This window comes from Lolium perenne, chromosome 1 (assembly GCF_019359855.2).
Source record: "Lolium perenne isolate Kyuss_39 chromosome 1, Kyuss_2.0, whole genome shotgun sequence".
NCBI lineage: Eukaryota > Viridiplantae > Streptophyta > Magnoliopsida > Poales > Poaceae > Lolium > Lolium perenne.
Genome location: NC_067244.2, coordinates 186990174 through 187008344, shown reverse-complemented (window position 1 = coordinate 187008344; position 18171 = coordinate 186990174). Strand labels below are relative to the sequence as shown.

Here is an 18171-nt window from a genome sequence, read left to right as displayed (position 1 = left end):
GCCAATGGTCCACGTCAATTGCCACGCCGCGTGGACCGAGTCAAAATTGGAACGTGGCACGGAAGCTCATCACGGCGGTTTTTGCGTGTGGCGCCGCCGTTCCAGGGCTCGGGCGGACGGGGTTCTTGCATCAATCGAACGAGCACTCCACCGTGAGCATAACGGTACCAGCGCCGCCCCTATTTGGTCGCCGGAGCAAGCTCAACGGCGAGGTACTGCAGCGGCGGACACGGGCGAGCGGTGCGGCGACGCTACGGGAGGGAATCGAGCTAGGCAAGCATGCTAGGAGGTTAAGCAGCTCACCCGGAGCGTGTTGGTGTGGTCGGCAAAGCTTGGGGAGGCCTCAATCGTCGGCGAACGGCGACGACTGGTGGTGGCCGACGAGGAATCGAGGTCGCAATTCAATGGCCTCGAGGCTTCCCGGCATGCGCGCGTCGACGAGGAGGTTGCTGGGGTCGAGGCGAAGCTCCAGGGCTTCACGGCAATGCTCGGGAGGACTCCATACGACGGCGACGAGGATGGCGGGTGCGGCCAGGGTTTCGGTGTGGACGAAGAATTGGAGCAGAAGAGGAAGAAAACGAGCCAGGGTTCGACCGCAAGCTTTTATATGGCGCCAGGACATGCCTCGTCACGACGCCGAGCGAGGAGAGCTTGCCAGCGGCGAGGAGAAGAGGAGCACGGCGCCTCGCTGGCCTCCATGCGGGAGGAAGGAGATGAGGATGACCTCCTCCGATATTTTGGAACGAACAGGTAAGTTGGGCTGGGCTGGGCTGCTGGGTGGTGATGGTGTTGGGCTGCTAGGCAGGCTGCTGCTGGGTTGCTGCGGGGCTTGGTTGCTGGGCTGCAGACTGGGCTCCTCGGCCAGGTAAGGTGTTTCTCTCTTTTTCTTTTCTGTTTTTATTTTCTATTTTCCATATTGTTAATTTAAGTATTGTTTTGAATTCAAATTTGAATTCATGTATGTTTTGCAGATGTTTATCAATTTGGCTTTTATGAGATCTATTACAAGGAGTGTTGTATTACTGCATTGTTTTGTTTAATAAATATTAAGTATATGTGAGCATTGTCACAATTTTCAATTAGACAAGTATTTAGGTATTTATTTTAATGTCCTTTTTTATTTGGATTGCCACTCCCTTTTGGAATGGTTAGAACTGATAATTTATACTCCAAGAGTTTTGCAAGGTATCACTAGGACTTGATTTCATATTTGAAAATTTAGTCCCATGCATATGAGTTTATGTGAGTACTGGTTTGTTAAGATCATGTAGGCTTAATTATAGCCCTATTTCAAGGTTAGCACTATTATTGTATTTTACTAGTACCTTGAAATACTTAGAGTAATTCTACTCTCATCATGGTTTGATCTTGGTTAATAGGTTAAGTGGTTGATCACCATACATATGGTTTCAATTATAAAGTGTAGCACAAGATTTTGCTTATGTTCAAGAATTGAAGCATAAGATTTATTTGATGTGCAAATCTAGGGTTCCAATGATATTTACCTAATGACACATGGGTTGAATCTTAATTGTGGTTTAGGTTTTATTTGTGATCACCCATGTGATATACAATCTAGGTTGAGATATAATTCTAGGTTGTAGCTATGGGATGACACCATAGTGCATTGGCTAGGTTTTAATCTCCCCTAACCATGGTAATATGGTTAATTACTTAACATTTTATGTTCTCCTCTAGTTACTAAGATATTGAGTATTAGTTTTATCTTCTACCAATTGGCTTCTATTATTAACCTCAACTTATCATTTAAGTAACTACATTGGTTTTAGTTCTTTTTATAGTTAACTTTGGTCATATGGATGGATGGTTTCTCACCATATTAAGTATGGAGTTTTACTCTAAGGTTTTCTTATGTTCTATAATTTATGAAATATAGATATGGTAGGATTCTACTTATGATCACCAAGTGATTCACAAGTAAAGGTTGGGATATAAGCCTAGATTTGATTACTAGTGATCTCCCAATAATTTCATGTGGGAATGGGGTCTACTTATCCTAGTAGGGTTTAACTTATCCTCACATACCTCAAGAGCATGATCATGGATTTAGGCATGATCAACTTGTTCTTAATATCCTTACCTCAAGTTCTTAGGGTTTATGATCATCTGGGTATATGGATAGTTCTCTCCCTCAAATTCAAGTGTTGCCTCAACTAACTTGAGTGTAGCACCATAGCTTGAGCTCTCTTTCATAGGAATAGTTATTCTAGGGTTTATGGTGTACTCCTAATATTTATTTAAGTAGCTAAGCTAAAGATTCAATTGTCTAACTTAGTTGGATTAGTCTTATCCTTATTTCACTAATTCATGTGTATAGTCTTATTGATATTTGGTTATCCCACCACTTCAAGATGAAATGGTTAATCTCTTAATACTTTAGTTCAAAGGTTGTCCTTTATTCTTAAATAGGTAAAGCTTAGAGTGGTATGAATGGTCTCACTCATTTGGGAAGGACTTGAATAATACTCTAGGGTTCCTCTTGAAGATGATGATTAGAATACTTGGATGTATATACAAGGTTTAGCTCAAGGTTTGTTATTGCTCTTCTAATAATTATAATGGAACTCTCACCTCTCTAGGTTTGATGCTTAATAATTTGGAATAGAGAAGAATATATACTTCTAGAGTTGATCTCCTTGTCTTGTTTCCAAGATTGAAGTATAATGAGTACCATGGGGTTCATGGTAGGTTCAAGGATTAGTTTAAGACATGGAAAAGATAAGTCAAGAATGGTTTCTCCATTTTATTCTTACTTGGTTTGTAATTGAACAGATGTTCTTATGTTATGGCAATGGTTACCATATTATGATCTGTTATAAGATCAAGTAATGGATCATTGATTGAAGTGTTGTTGTGTTAGTTTTAATTCCATTTGATCTAACCCCTTAGATCAAATCATCTCTACCCAAAACAAGGATTTAACAAATCCACATTGAGGTTTATAGCGCTTGACTTGATGAGCTACTTCAATTCCACCAAGGTCAAGTGAAACTTCAGTTACTGTGACTGTTTTACTTTAAAGCGCGAAAATTACCCAGATTTTCTATGCATGAATGCAATGCACACATCTGTTTTCCTCTATTTTTGTAACCCCAATACCTGGGATATTACATTTACCTTTCCAACTAGCTAATGTTAATTGCAATATCTCCTCAACAAGCTTCCATTCAGCATTTGTAAGTCTTCGATAGTGAATCGGAATATCCAAATAATTAATAGGGAACTGACCTTGCCCATAGCCAAATAACTCAGCATACTGGGCGACGTCATCCTGAGCCTCGCCAAAACAAAACCACTCACTCTTATGGAAGTTAATCTTTAGACCCGATAGTTGCTCGAATGCTGAAAGTATTAACTTCAGATTCTTTGCCATTTCGATGTCATGTTCCATAAAAAGAATTGTATCATCGGCATATTGAAGGATAGATAAACCTCCATCAACTAGATGAGGAACAACACCTTCAATTTGGCCACCAGCCTTGGCGCGTTCAATCATGATGGCGAGCATATCGGCCACTATATTAAATAGCATTGGCGATAGAGGATCACCTTTCTAAGCCCCTTCTTGGTCTGAAAGTATTTGCCAATGTCATCGTTGACTTTAATGGCTACACTTTCTCCCGATACGAAGCTTTGAATTAACGCACACCACTCGTGAGAGAAGCCTTTCATTCTTAAAGTTTGTTGAAGGAAAGACCACTTGAACTTATCGTAGGCCTTCTCAAAATAAAATTTTAAAATTACCCCTTTCAACTTCTTACGGTGTAGTTCGTGTACCGTTTCATGAAGGATCACAACTCCGTCAAGGATGTTACGACCTTGCATAAAAGAAGTTTGAGAAGGACGAACCACATGATCAGCTACAAAATTCAGCCTAATGGTTGCAGCTTTGGTGAAAATTTTGAAACTAACATTAAGGAGACAGATAGGTCTATACTGTCGTATTCTTTCTGCCTCATTAACCTTAGGTAGCAGGACAATCTCACCAAAGTTCAGGCGGAACAATTCTAGCTGTCCACTATGAAGGAAGCTGAACAAATCTAAAAGATCCGCCTTAATCACTTCCCAAAAGTTCTGATAAAATTCAGCTGAGAAGCCATCAGGACCCGGAGCTTTGTTGTGTTCCATTTGGAAAACCGCCTTCTTAACTTCCTCCTCATAGTAAGGAGCAGTAAGAAGGTCATTTTCCTCATCGGAAACCTGGGGTATGTCGGCTGTTCTAGACTCATCCAAAGAGAAGCTACCTTCCTCTGGTGCGCCAAACAAGCTTTTGTAGTAATTAGTGATATATGACTTTAGTTGCTCATGGCCTTCAATCTTACCCTCATCCTGGACTAAGGACCGAATACGTTTTTTCCTATGTCTGCCATTGGCAATACTATGGAAATATCTTGTATTCGAGTCCCCTTCCAGAATAAATTGGGATTTAGAACGTTGATACCATTTAACCTCCTCCTCACGCAGAAGTCGCGCTATCTCCGCATTAGATTGGCTTTTGAGCTCAATTTCCTGCGTGGATAACAGACGCACCTCTGCTTGGGCCTCCAGGTCATCTATGATAGATGAAAGTCGCTGCTTCTCTTTCTTTAGTAAACCAGTTGTGTGACTGACGTCACTACATGGTAGAGATTTGGGGCCACTTTTATGTACCCTTAAATGTGAAAAATGTGACCTCAAAACTTTTAAGTGTCTATAAAAATGTGTCACATTTACTTGCTACTCGAAAAGTATTAAAGACACTTCAAAAAACGTCGTAGATATACCTTTTAGGGCACATTTTCAAATGCCCCCAAAACATTTGAGGACACGTTTTTACATGCCCCAAAAACTTCAGAGGGCACATTTAAATTGTGCCCCAAAAAGTTTAGAAGGCGCATTTTAGACATGCTCCGAAAAATTTAGAGTGCATATCCAAAATCTGCCCCAAAAAGTTTAGAAGGCACATCTAAATTATGCCCCGAAAACTTTAGAGGGCACATTTTGGATGTGCCCTCTAAACTTTAGTTTACAATAATCACAATTCACATAGCCTATAGCTCACACAACCTCAGTACACATATAACATTTCAAAATTCAGTTCAAATTTTAGAAAATCATTCCAAATATAGCGTTACTCACATAAACAAATAATACAGCTGACACGTGTGCACAAAATCTAGAATGACCAAACAAGGAACAAAATATCTCTACCTAGACGACCACCTTGCAGTTTGTGTAGTCATGGTGTGCAAGAGGGATTCAACGAAGTGTGACAGAGTGAGTAACAAAAAGAGTTGTTTTGTGGTACCCTCAAATAAATAATAGCCATTAATTTTCGTCCATCCAATGGTCCAAAAAATTTCATACCACAGCTGAAAACAAGAGAGAGAGGTATGTTACATACCTCTCACAATTTTCGCACCTAAAAAATGAAAAAACATCGGTGGGCCGGCCCAATTGACAGGCCCAGCCCAGTAGATTCGTCCAGCCCCATTAGCTGCCGACCAGATCGAGGGTGGGCATTCCTGTTCGTTCTTCCACCACGAGAGAGGTTCCGCCGCCGCCGTGTCCATCCCAACTCCGGCGCCACGACGGTGGACAACGGCTCCTCGGCCTCCATCCTCACCATCACGCGGAGGATCTCGGCCTCTCCATCCCCATTCCCATCCCGACTACGCCGTCTGCGCCGCGGTCGGCGTCCGGGTCGTCGTGGCGGAGGATCTCGGCCTCTCCATCCCCATTACCGTCCCCACTCCGCCGTCTGCGCCGCGGTCGGCGTCCGGGTCGTCGTGGCGGAGGATCTTGGCCTCTCCATCCCATTCCCATCCCGACTCCGCTGTCTGCGCCGCGGTCGGCGTCCGGGTCGGCCTCCCTCAATAATATATCTTACTTTTGCTCAAGGAGCTTTCAACCATTTTTGGTGTATGTTTATGCAGGAAGCCTCCCATTTCTTATCCCATCGTCACCATTCTACATTTTTCATGGTTCTCAGGAATAAATCACATGCTGATTTAGAAAATAACATTCTTATGACAGGGTCACCTTGATGAGCAATTTCGTCAGGTGGAGGACTTGCAGGATGAAGCTAGTCCTAATTTTGTGGAAGAAGTTGCTGTGTTGTTTTTCAAAGATTCAGGCAGGCTAATATCAAACCTTGAGAAAGCTTTGTAAGTACCAAGTATAGGGATAAGAGCCCCTTTACTGAATGAAAAAAGAAACATATTTAGACCATGCAAGCTGCAATTTTAGACTTAACTGATTAAGATCTGAAAGCATTGCAGGGAGAAGTACCCCAGAGATTTCAATAGGTGGGATGCATACATGCAGCAACTGAAAGGCAGCTGTTCCAGGTAACTACACAATTGGTTCTTGATATCTTTGTTCACTTGCCTATGAGGGATGTAGTGCGAAAGATTCAGCATCATCGGCCTTCAGCTTCATTCTTTTGCATACCACAAGAACTATCATGACTTTGAGTTTAGCTAGGCATGTAGGGAAGCTGGCACACCCTTTCTGGAACCATATTTTTTGTTCTTCAAATGAAGGCTAAGAGTACTTAACTAATTGTCTTCATTTCTCTGGCTTAAGCACTCTTGATTTCTGGGAAATGCTGCTGAATGAAAGCATGACTCTGGACTGTTATGTGTTTGGTAATAAATTTGATCTAGCATTGACATTTGACAATCGATGCAGCATTGGTGCTTCTAGGATGAAGAGTGAATGCATGTCATTCAAAGATAACTGTGGGAAAAAAAATGTTGAAGGGTCCGTCTCTCACACACTCCATACTGATGCTCAGTCTTCGGAGACTTTTATCTCTATTTTCTAGATTTAATTTGTTCTATCTTGTCGATTAAAGAAATCAAGTACACTTATGCATTGTTGTAAACCAAAACGTATCTCGTGGAACTGAATCTCCATCTGTTGTTGCTTCTATCTCTCTGAATTCTAGAGTACTAGGGCCAGGTTTCGCTATATTAACATGCCGGATTATGCAGCCCCTTGCAACCATTTGAGGCAATCTCAGATAGATGTTCACTAGGCTACAACCTGGATAGCAAACTGACATTTCCTCATATGCCGCTAATAAGGAAATTTAGTTACATTAGGATTCATAACTTTTGAAGCTTATGTTTTAGTGAAGTCTAATAAAATGTTTTCAATAAATTTTCTGAATTGATTACATGTCATATTGCTGTAGCTTTCATTCACCTATAGGTTATAAACTGAATAAGTGATAGTTCCAGTAATTCCTCCACCTCAATATTTTTCCTTGCAGTATCTTTACTACTATCTGCCGGAAACTGAGAAGCATGAGAGGATCTGATGCTGCTGGAATAGGCGCTTTTGATCTTTATATATTACAGAACATAAAGAAGATCAGCAAAGGATGAAAAGCTGACATAAAATATTTGCTGTATTTCAGAGCATGCTGAAGCAAGGTGATTCTGAAAAGGTATGGTCTGTTTTCAAAATCTAATCATAATATATTTGTCATATTTCAGCTTCCAATGTTTATTTTTTCTTTTGCGAGTAAGATTGGTAATATTAGCAGATTATGGATGGCACTGATTTCTACCCTGACGATGACGAAGACCTGAGCCGCAAGCATAAGTTTAAGACCTGGCGTGGCAAGATCGACGGCACAGGTCCTGGTCTTTATGGCGAGGCATGATCGAAATTTGCTATGATCCTTTTCTCTGGTGTTTACTTTAGTTTTACAATGTTCCGAACTAGAATTTCGTACTACAAAGTCTTTACTTTAGTTTATAATGTTTCGAACAGAGTTTGTCATTTTGTCTGATCGAGAAATCTGGCGTGTTATAATCTTTATCTTGTATGATTCAAAATACTCTTTATGCTACTTTTCAAATAGTTCAATTGCACTCTCAAACTCAGCCAAAGTAGACAAGAAATTCCTCGCTCTAGTGTATAGTTAGTTACAAATGAGAGACTGCTAGATTTACAAACATTAAATCAGACCCTAGCTTTACAAAGAAGGGGAATACCAGAGATATAGGTGATGTACTGTAATTTTTGAGCCCATAACTGAATTCCAGGAAGCTGGTCTAGGAAAAAATTACAGAGCAGCATGTCTCGGGCGGGCAAAATCCACATATTTATTCTAGCGGAAAGGAAAAATAATAACTCCCACATTTTCACAGATATTTATTTTCTCAGGAGCAGCTTGTCTAATCTAATCCATCTCCCGTTACATGGATTAGAATAAGAGACAGGTAAAGCAGGGGAGAAGTAAAAATACATTAAGCACAAATGGCAAGGTTGAATTTTAATCAAAACCACATCACTTCAGCCTTGTTGCTGTCTGCCTCGGAATTGGATCGAGAACTTTCCCAGTAAAAGCTTGGTTTGCCCCTGAAAATATGCAGACAACGGACCAAATGTTCTGGAAGCAGTATTGACATCATTCTCGCCAGCCTCAGCATTCTCGTCGTCATCCAACGAAATAGTGTTAAAAAATTCCATCACTCTATGTGATTCCTGGATGCTCAATGAAGCTTTGAATAGAAATGTATTCGCCTTGTTTCGGAGTTCGCGGTACCGATCCATCTGTTCAGACCAAACATGTCTACTGTTATTGCCCTCGGGTTCCAAACCAGCTTTAGCTTGCATTGTCCATCTGACGGCAATACATCAGCGAGGTATGTCGCGGAAGCCTAGGTGTTTCAGAACACGAAATACGTGTGCACAGTGGATTTCCTCACGCTGCATCTTCCGACAGTGGCAGCACACGCTCTCCATCAAGGTCTCGCGAAAAACACACGTCACATCATGATTGCCCCATTTACTGACTACAATACAACTAAAACCAAAGGCATCTTGCTGGGTCACCTCACCAATCTCCCATTCATCAGATTTCATGATCTGCTCCTTTACCATCTTGAACATTACCGGAGTATAAATACGGGCAGCACTTTTCAACAGTGGGTGATCAGATATTTTAGTGAAAGGTACCGACTGCGAAGCTTTGGCATCCAGCTCCTCTTCATTCATACGGATACGTGACTTGTAATACTGAGAGTGCTCGAGCAAATCACGAGGAGATACTCTTCACTCTCCTCGTCGCCAGGGCCTTGACCATCCATGTCTGAAAACCACAATCATAAAAATAAGATTCATGTTACTAGTCTAGTAAAAAGGATATGTTGTTTCAACTTTAAAGTGATAGGTCAAGCAACTCTCATACATTTAGCAGTAGTTCTTGTATATATTTTATGCAATCCAAATATAATCTTGAACAAAAAGAAATTTGAGAATTTAGAATTTAGATTAGTCTGCGCTATCATTGATGACCTACTGTCGCTGAAATGAACAGCTTAGTTGGTTCTAGGGTGACTTGACACAACGATTTCATATCTCTGCAAATAACTTCTGTACTTTTCTCTCTAAAAGATGCAATGAAGTGCCTAGTTTCAAACCTAGGACTAGGTCTACAAATAAGGTTCGCTATATGCATGACTTATCATGTTGTGAATTTATCTGCAAAAGAAATTTTCTGAATTTGGTGCTTACAGGCTACATAACAGCTTAATTAACATCCAATAATCTGCCAACACCACATAACTAAGGAAGAAGTGTATGCATCACACTCGCAAATCAATGAAATAGAGGTAACAAATTTGCAGGATAAACATGATTATTTAGTATTTATATGAAAATACCTTTTCAGAATGACAATAAATCACAAAGATAAACTTTTTTTTTGAATTGAGGAGCTCCCGCTCCCGATTTCATTAAAATGAAACCAAGTATCACTTGCGCCCATTACAACTTCATCCCACACCTTTCCTCCAAACTCCTAAAGTTGGACTAAATAGAACCAGACATCATACATGTATCTCTCTTAGTAAATTTCGATAAACTCAGAAAGCCTTTACAGTACAACAAGGATTTGAATCTAAAACAAACTTTATCACAGAACAATGTCTTCCCTTTTGGAACATCTCTTAACATTTTTCCTCCACCTTTTTTTCTATATGTGATAAACTGATTACGAATAAAACCAACATGTACAAAGGACGGCATTAGACTCAACAATCAGACTACTATGTCATGATAATTGTAGTTTCACAAGCCACAACATGCACACCTGCACATGTGGAGCTAGCAATGTGAGGCACATCACCATACATAATGTCTCTACACCTCTCGACAGCAAAGCTTTTATTCTCTGAACTATGGTTGTTCCTAAAACACTGTATCATAGCTGTTTTTGCCTTCTTATTCAGGTCGGCCAAGCTCTGGGCCTTTCCACTGTCTGGTCAGGGGGGACGTAAGAAAATGAAAATCAAATTTAAGCAACATCATCCTACAAAAACAGGATAACAGTAGTATGAAGCCAAATTGCTTTGTTGGTCAACTCGCATCCACCGAGTAGCATAACAGGATAACAGTAGCATAACAGTAGTATGAAGATGCTAGTTTGTAAGCACATGAACAAAACCATGCAGTAAAGTGTTAACACCGAGTGCTGTCACTCTCCTCTGTTTCGTGCCTTCTTAAATTTGATTTTCATCCACTATATACACCCAGTATGATTGATCTATCTCCGCCATTGCCTAAATCTGTTAAAGGTTGTGGATGCATACTTACCCACCAATTCATTCCTGTCTCAGGTGGATTGGAAGTATTGGATGGGCCAGAACCAGAGAAATAGGCTACCTGGTGCCGGCGATGCAGGACCGGGCCGATCCGCTGGTGGCGGCGGTCGCCCTAGATGCAGGAGGACGGGGTGTCGATGGCGGCAGCGGTCTCCACGCGGGACGACGGGATCTCGAGGGTGTCGACGGAGGCGGCGGTTGCGCTCCGCGCAGGACGACGCCGACGGGATGCCGTGATGGCGGCGGCGGTCACACGACGGAGGCTGGCGAGGGTGTTGACGGAGGCTCGCGAGGGTGTCGATGGAGACGACGGTTGCGCTCCGTGAAGGACGACGCCGACGGGATGGCGGCGGCGATCACGCTCCAGGGAGAACGCGATGTTGAGGGAGGCCGGCGACTGCTCTCGTGATGGAGCCTGCCGACTTCTCTCCTGCTGGGCCAATTGTTGGGCCTGTTTCGGGACAGCTAATTTTTTTTGATGGTGTACTTGTTGATGGGCTGTCGGGCCGTTTAATCCTGACGGTTGACTAATCATACCTCTCCCCTTACCAGCTGTGGTAAAAAGGTACTGTAAAAGAAGCCAAAAAATATCAGGATACATAACCAATGACCAGTGGACAATCAACGATTTTTGGGTTATCCCGACTAGTATACTGGGCATACAGTTTCATAAAGCGCTTCCCCCTCTCTCTGCAAAATATAGAAAGAGAGAAAATACTGAAAAGCATTAATATCATGTAGAAATACAAATCATGCTAACATAAAAAAGGCACATCAATTGCTAGTCTGATTACTCATATGTCATATCCCATTATCAATAGGTTTTCTTACAACTAATGGCAAGAATATGGAAGTCAAAAGTAACGTCATGAGAAAAAATTAGGACACAGACTGGAGTGAGCACAAACCTCAGGGTTGTTCTCTCCGACCTTCTCGTTCTTGTTGACGGCCTAGAGCAATATAATGGTACAGTTTCCATTAGAAAAATATAAAAAGTTTGTCAGCAACTAGTGGTCAGATGTAGACTGGTTCGACTACATGTTTTCAGCATCATGCATCTGGAAATGAAGCTAGCAACGCTTATCATGAAACAAATTTGTATCAGACTAAAGTCCAGTTTCCTCTATAAATGAGTACCATTATGCTTGAAAGAATAGAGATAATCTTAATATAAATGAGTAACAGAACCACTTCCTGATTTCTGGCAACTAGATAGGCATTCTTTCTATTGGTCACAATGATATAATCCAGACCGTTCAAAGAAAGAAGAAAAAGAATACTTATATGCTTCATTCATGTAGCTGCATATTTGTGGTGGATAATATTATAGAGAAAAGGCATCAGACTTAAAGATGCATTATGCTATAGCTATAGTCTATGCTAGCAACTGAATTATAAGAATCCAAATTTTCCTTCTTGTAGGCTTTGAAATATATTCGATTAAAATTACCAGAAGGCAAAACTCTGAGGCTCTTACAGATGGCTCTCATCCATATGGAAAATATCTTAGACAGTATAATGTTCACTAGACGAGCGTAATCATTTTTTTTTTTGCGGGTATGGAAGAGCGTAATCATAGGTAACCACATTTTCTATAGAACTGTCCAGCAGCTGAGTTGCTGCTGAATTGGTTCTGCAGATGAGCAACATAAATATCAATTCGATGAGAACTATAAAAGCTGATCTCATCTTGATGCATATTAACATCAACAATCAAAATAAAGGTCACCTTTCTTTCAATAGTAGCACTACAGAGCATCTGAGGTTCATCCAATATCTGGCAGAGAACCAACAGCAGCCAAATACAACAGACGGATTATTCAAAGATATACATACGACACAATTGTACAGACAATACAGTAAAACAGAACTGAGAAGGCTAGCTGCCAACATAACATTGAGTAGACTAACCGTAGAGCACTGCGATAAACCAGCATCGTGCAAAACAACTACATTTTCAGTAGGTGCTAACAACTGTATCGGCTTTAGGTCCCAAGAAGACACTACTCTGCAAGACACTGAATGAGTGTATTGGCTTTAGGTGTCAACAGAAGCAACATGCCAGCTCCAAAGATGTCCATCTAAATTGTCAAAATTACAGAAATACATCTATGACATGAGCTGCGTATTAATAACTCATGATGATTGGACCTCTCCCTCGCGTCGCCCCTCCAGGCGACCGGGGGGGAAACCCTAAACCCGCCGCCGCCGCCTCCCCCCTCCCCCTCCTCTCCCCTCGTCGCCCCCGGAGGCGGCCGCCGGCAAGGCCGTGCGACGCCGGTGATGGGGGTGGCGGGGATCTCTCCTCCGGCCCCCCGTGCGCTGCTGTAGGGAGGACGACGGCCGCGCGGGGGTGGCCTCCGCCGCTGTGCGAGGTCGGCCGATTCCCCTCGTTCCCCTCTCCGGCGTGGCCTTGCCGGCGCTCGGAGGTGGTGGCCGGGGCTTGTTGGCCTACGTCGACCAGGCTGGGGCCAGGACTCCAGGGCAGCGGCCCTGGGCGATGGGTGGGGCACCGCCGGCCTGACGGCGGGCGGCCGGTGCCGATGCTGCGGTCCTCTTCCTTCGGCCGCGCGGGCGGTGAAGGGGGCGGCGGGTGTGGGCGTGGTGTGGAGGTCGCCCCGATGGGCCTCTGGTACCAGATCTGAAGATGGTGGCTCCCCCTCCTGCGGTGCTCGTCGCACCTCCCCGGCCCCGGACTACCTCCGGTGGCTGCGGGGTGTGGCCGGATGTGGGCTCTGGACCGGGGGAAACCCTTGGCCGACGGTGGCGGCCGCGACGTCGACGACGCTGACGGCGCCGTTCTCCTTCCTGAAGGCGACATCGAGGTGATATCCCCTCCCTCCCTGCCCTATCTATCTCGGGCGAAAACCCAAAGCTTTGGCTTGGACGGTGGCGGCGCTCGGGTGGTGCCGTTCCCTCGTTGGAGGCGCCGTTTTGAGATAGTGGGTTTGGGTGGATGAGCTCGGCGGAGGTTGGTATGCATCGTCTTCGCCTACTCCTGGCAGCTTGGTCCGGTTTGGTGGTTTTTGCTACGGGTGGCTTTGATGTTCGTGGGTGACGGCGCGGCGAGGCGAGTGCTCGGAGTCTTTCTCCATGGCGGTAACTTCCATTATCCATGCGTGCTCAGGGAGAGCGATCTACCTCCGACAGGTACGGTGCCCTCCGAACCGGGGCGAGAAAGCAGGGAGCTTTCTTTGGAGGTGGAAACGGATGGTGCCCGGGCTTTGCTTGGCCTCTGGAGGTTGACGACGATGCGGTTCCCTCTTTGGCGGTCTTCTTCACCAGCTTCGACGCCTCTCTAGTTAGATCACAAGACTGGACAATGGTCTCGGAGCTCAAGCTGTGTTGCACTCCTTTTCTTGTTTCGCTTGTAGTTTTCGGTTCCTGTTAGCTGGTTTTCAGCATCTTGTATCATCTTGCCGGCAACGGCCTTATTAATTTAAGGCAGGGCTACGGCCTTCTCTTTAAAAAAATAACTCATGATGATTCACACAAGGAACATATAAGCACATTAACAGAATACTAGTAAGTAGCACGTTGCACGTTGCGGCATAAATGTAGAAGCGTATACAACTTAAAAAAACAAAATTTAATAAGCAAGTGATCAAAATAAATTATAAATTAAAATCATTGCAGTTATTCTTATAATACATATGAAATAAAAGTATTTTCTGACACGAAGTGACACTTTTTTAATAGACTGTTCCATATTAGTATCCACATGTTCGTGAAACGATGTTGAAATAATAGTGACAAATCAAAAAATAAAGTGCTAGAGTATCTTTATTTTTTCGCATGGGATGGGTTCTCATTTCAGCAACCAATTAATTAGTCAAAAAACTGGCTCACGTTTGACTCATATATGTATTCATGAAACAAGAGATTTGGGTTTGGTGACCGAATTTACTAAATTTACTGAAAATCTAAGTAATATCTGGATTGTTAATATTCGTTGTTGTTCTAAGTATTTGATAAGTTGTTGGAATGTAGGTATTAGGGCACATTGAATATGTGCACTGAAAAGTATATAGCTTTGAGGGCACTCAAAGCTATATACCTACTACGGTACATTCTCTATGTGTCCACATAGGTATATAGCTATTAGGCATAGTTTAAAATAGTCGGCTATAGCCGGGCTATAATGGTGCGGCTAACTGCATTAGCCCGCTAAAAGGTGTTAAAGTCCTTAAATAGCCGGCTATAGCTAGGCTATAACCGGGATATAGCTGTTTTGGGAGGCCGCGGCTATATCCTGTAGCTGGCTATTTTAAACATTGCTGTTAGGGCACCTCTAAAATGTGCCCTCATAGCTATATACCTATTAGGGCACTTCAAGAAAATGGACTAATAGTTATACCTTTTGGGGCATTTCAGGTATATAGTATGTCTTATTAGGGCGCTTAGAAAAATGCGCCCTGATTTGGAACGTTTAACGGCATATAAAAATATGCCCCTAAGCATGTGCTCTTAAATGCTTACCGTCGTGTAGTGCGTATACATCCTCAACTCGCAGGCGCAGCAAATAGAAGAAGCACGGATATTTGTTGGTCCGGCCGGCCTCCTCCTTTTCTCTCTTTTGCATAAGACGGTCGCTGGAGCACGTGTGCTTCTCCTGCGCAGGTTTTTTGTTTTGTGTTTAGGATGTGTGGCGGAGGAGGCTTGGATCAGCGGCGGTGGCGATGTCTTTGGTTTTTTGCTTTGTGTTTGGGTGTGTGGCAGCGGCGATTGCTTGGATAAGCGGCGGCGGCGGCGGCGGCAGATGTCTTTGGTTTTGTTGATGGCAGCGGCGGCAATTGGGTCGTGAGGAGGAGGAGCTCTGATACCATATTAGCGAATAGGCAGAAACAATACTTTGCCTCGTATCGGTTTCATGTTGATATAGGGCTCACAGCCGGACATATTACAAGGTCTGCGTATCCGTATACAATATATATGGTATACGCTGTATTACATTTAACACAATGGACACGAAGAAGCAGTGCGAAGCACACAAAGCACAACCTGGCCAAGAAAGCGCAAGAAAGAGGAAGGTGTAGAACACAAACCAAACATAATCATACAAGGGGATGGTTAATCAACCTTGGTTGATTGAGAATTAACAAGACCTAGACTTTTTCGGAAGAAACAAAAAGCAAATAGATGACGGAGCCTTAGCAATCCGCCATGGTGGTCGATTGGTTTTGATACTTGTATCGGCCTGCACAAAGTAGAAAATAACCAAAGTTGATAGTCGCCGCCGCAGCCAAGGTCCAATACATGTTGTCCAACCTCCCCTGATTTATGTTCCCCGGTAGCCAGGCTGTGACTCGCCTGACGACGTCGACGAATAGGGTGCTGAGGTAGAAGCCCATGGCGATGAGCAGCGGCGCCATAGCCGTTGCCAAGCTCCTCAACGCCTTGGGGAACTCCATGTAGTAGAAGGCCATGTTTCCTGGGAAGTGGAGGGCCTCCCCGATGCCAACGATAGCAATAGGGAAGACGAGCCACAAGACGGACATGGGGGTAACCCACCCAGCCGCTGCCTCGCCATGGAGCAGGTGCACGATGGTCAGCCTTCGACGCTCCACCACCGCCGCGACCACCATGCCTGCAACGTTCACCACGTGACCAAGGCCCACGCGCTGCAGGGCAGAGGGAGGCACGCCGGCGATCCTACGCCAGAGCGGGAAGGCGACCCGGTCCAGAACCGGGGTGACTGCGATGAAGGCAGCGACCGAGCAGACACCCATGGACCCTGCCGGGATCTTGAAGCGGTGGTGGCCAACGGAGCGGTCCATGGTGAGAGCCTGCAGGATGATCATGCCGATCATCACCCCGATGGACACGCTTAGCATTATGCCAGAGGACCATAGCGGGAAGACGGCGAGCAGGGACTTGAGGTCCTCTACTTGCTGGACCGTGCACTGCTGCCGCGAGCCGCTAGTGCCATGACCGGCACCAGATGTCTCCAAGAAGTTGTCGCTTGCAGTGATCATGGCGGCACGATTAAGAAATCTGCAAGATGTCATCGACATATATGATTCAGGAACACGATCGAGCATCCTTGTTCAGATATCATGACCACTCGATCCGTTTGGGGTAAATTAGGAATGCTAGCTAGGAATTAACCTTAGTCTTTTGCTTGGAGCGCCCACGCTATCCGAGTCCACGGCGGCGGCATCGTTTCCGACGTAGTACCGCGCGCCCACGTCGACGCGACCCTTGCGCACCGCGGCTACGACGACGCAGGCGAGCTCCGAGTATGGGCTGCCCTTTGGCGCAGGCATCCGGTAGAACCGCGTGCCCATGAGGAGCATCAGCAAGCTGAATGCCATGGCGGCGAGGCAGACACCAAATCCCAGGGCCCAGGATACGCCGTCCTGGAGATAGACGATAGCCGTGTCGCCAACCAGGAAGGAACCGTAGAGGAAGACGAAGTACCAGTTAAAGAAGGTGTCCTGATCGCGCGAGCTGCTGAACTGGTCCGCGCCCATTGTCGCCATGTTGAAACGCGTCCCGCCGGTGCCAATTGCGAGAAGGAACATGGCACCGTACATCACGGCGAGCTGCCCGGGCGTCCCCTTCTGGCACGCCGCGGACGCTGTCGGACAGTGCGGCGGCCGCAGGGACGGCAGCGCCGCGGAGAGCGTCAGCAACACGAAGGCCAGAACGTTGATGGCTGCGCCGGCGAGGATGACGGGGAAGCTGCCGAAGTAGGCGTCGGAGAGAATGGCTCCGCCGAGGGGCACGAGGTAGAGCGAGCCGCGGACGATGTAAGCGATTTGGGTCGCGTCGATGCTCTCCATGCTGTACTCCTTAATCAGGTAAATTTGCAGGTTTGTGGTCGTCCCGTTGATGGCCAGCCCCATCGCAAGCATGCTCCCTGCATGCTCACACAAGACACGCATTTGCACATGTTTTTTGTTTCTTCAGGAGGAGAATTAATTGAGAGATCAGAGATCATGTAACCAGCTATGAAGGGAAGAGTGATCCACCCTCCTCGCTTAGTGTCTCCCTTAGGATGTGCTTCGTGATCTAATGGCGTAAGCTCATATTTTGGCGAGCTCTCATTATCTTCCATTGGTCCTGGCTTGGTGTTTAAAGTAGGGCTTGAACTACACGAACCATAGACATGGGTGCTACCTTATATAGCGGCACACACATGCCCAGTAGATGAAGTAAGAGCATCTCCATCCGATTTCCCCAAATCGTTCCCTAGACGACGCCAGATCGACCGTTTGGGGACGTTTTTTCTTCGTGCTACATTTGGAGTCCCACAAAACCACCCCCAAATATAAATTCAAATAGTTTACATTCAAAGGAGATCGTTCTTGCCGAAGTCGCCGCGATCAAAGTAGCCGCGCTTAAACTACTAGACGCGCGATAATATTACAGACCACCATGCGCCGTAGGCCCGTCGAGCACGACTCGTGCTCTGCACGGTCTGCCTGCCCTATGCCGATGTTGATGCCTCCGACGCAGGTGTACTAGCAAACGATGTCGCCGACGCGCCTGCTGGTGCCGGCTCTGCCTCCGGGGTGGGGTTGGTGTTGCTGCCTCGGCCGCCGCC

The 18171-nt window shown here is 45.0% G+C and overlaps 1 protein-coding gene and 1 long non-coding RNA gene across 2 annotated transcripts; both read right to left on the bottom strand.

Annotated features, from left to right (window-relative positions):
* Positions 1–8026: 8026 nt before the first annotated feature.
* On the bottom strand, positions 8027–11235 carry LOC127315838 (uncharacterized). Its single transcript, XR_007860176.2, has 2 exons — positions 10684–11235; positions 8027–9109 (listed from the first exon to the last, which is right to left on the bottom strand). It is a non-coding gene; the product is annotated as an uncharacterized lncRNA (long non-coding RNA).
* Positions 11236–15459: 4224 nt separating this feature from the next.
* On the bottom strand, positions 15460–17725 carry LOC127315832 (protein NRT1/ PTR FAMILY 2.7). The gene is made up of 3 exons (XM_051346282.1): positions 17571–17725; positions 16731–17484; positions 15460–16616 (listed from the first exon to the last, which is right to left on the bottom strand). Exons 1-3 carry the CDS (start codon positions 17680–17682, stop codon positions 15773–15775), a joined length of 1710 nt encoding a protein of 569 aa, XP_051202242.1. The 5' UTR covers positions 17683–17725; the 3' UTR covers positions 15460–15772.
* Between the last annotated feature and the right edge of the window lie 446 nt (positions 17726–18171).

Bases quoted from the DNA above. Each gene is read 5' to 3' on its own strand.
- LOC127315832 (XM_051346282.1), bottom strand. From the start codon at position 17,682: ATGGAAGATAATGAGAGCTCGCCAAAATATGAGCTTACGCCATTAGAT. The intron at 17,485-17,570 runs GTTACATGATCT...GTGAGCATGCAG, and splicing joins CACTCTTCCCTTCATAGCTG to GGAGCATGCTTGCGATGGGG. The intron at 16,617-16,730 runs GTTAATTCCTAG...GACATCTTGCAG, and splicing joins GCTCCAAGCAAAAGACTAAG to ATTTCTTAATCGTGCCGCCA.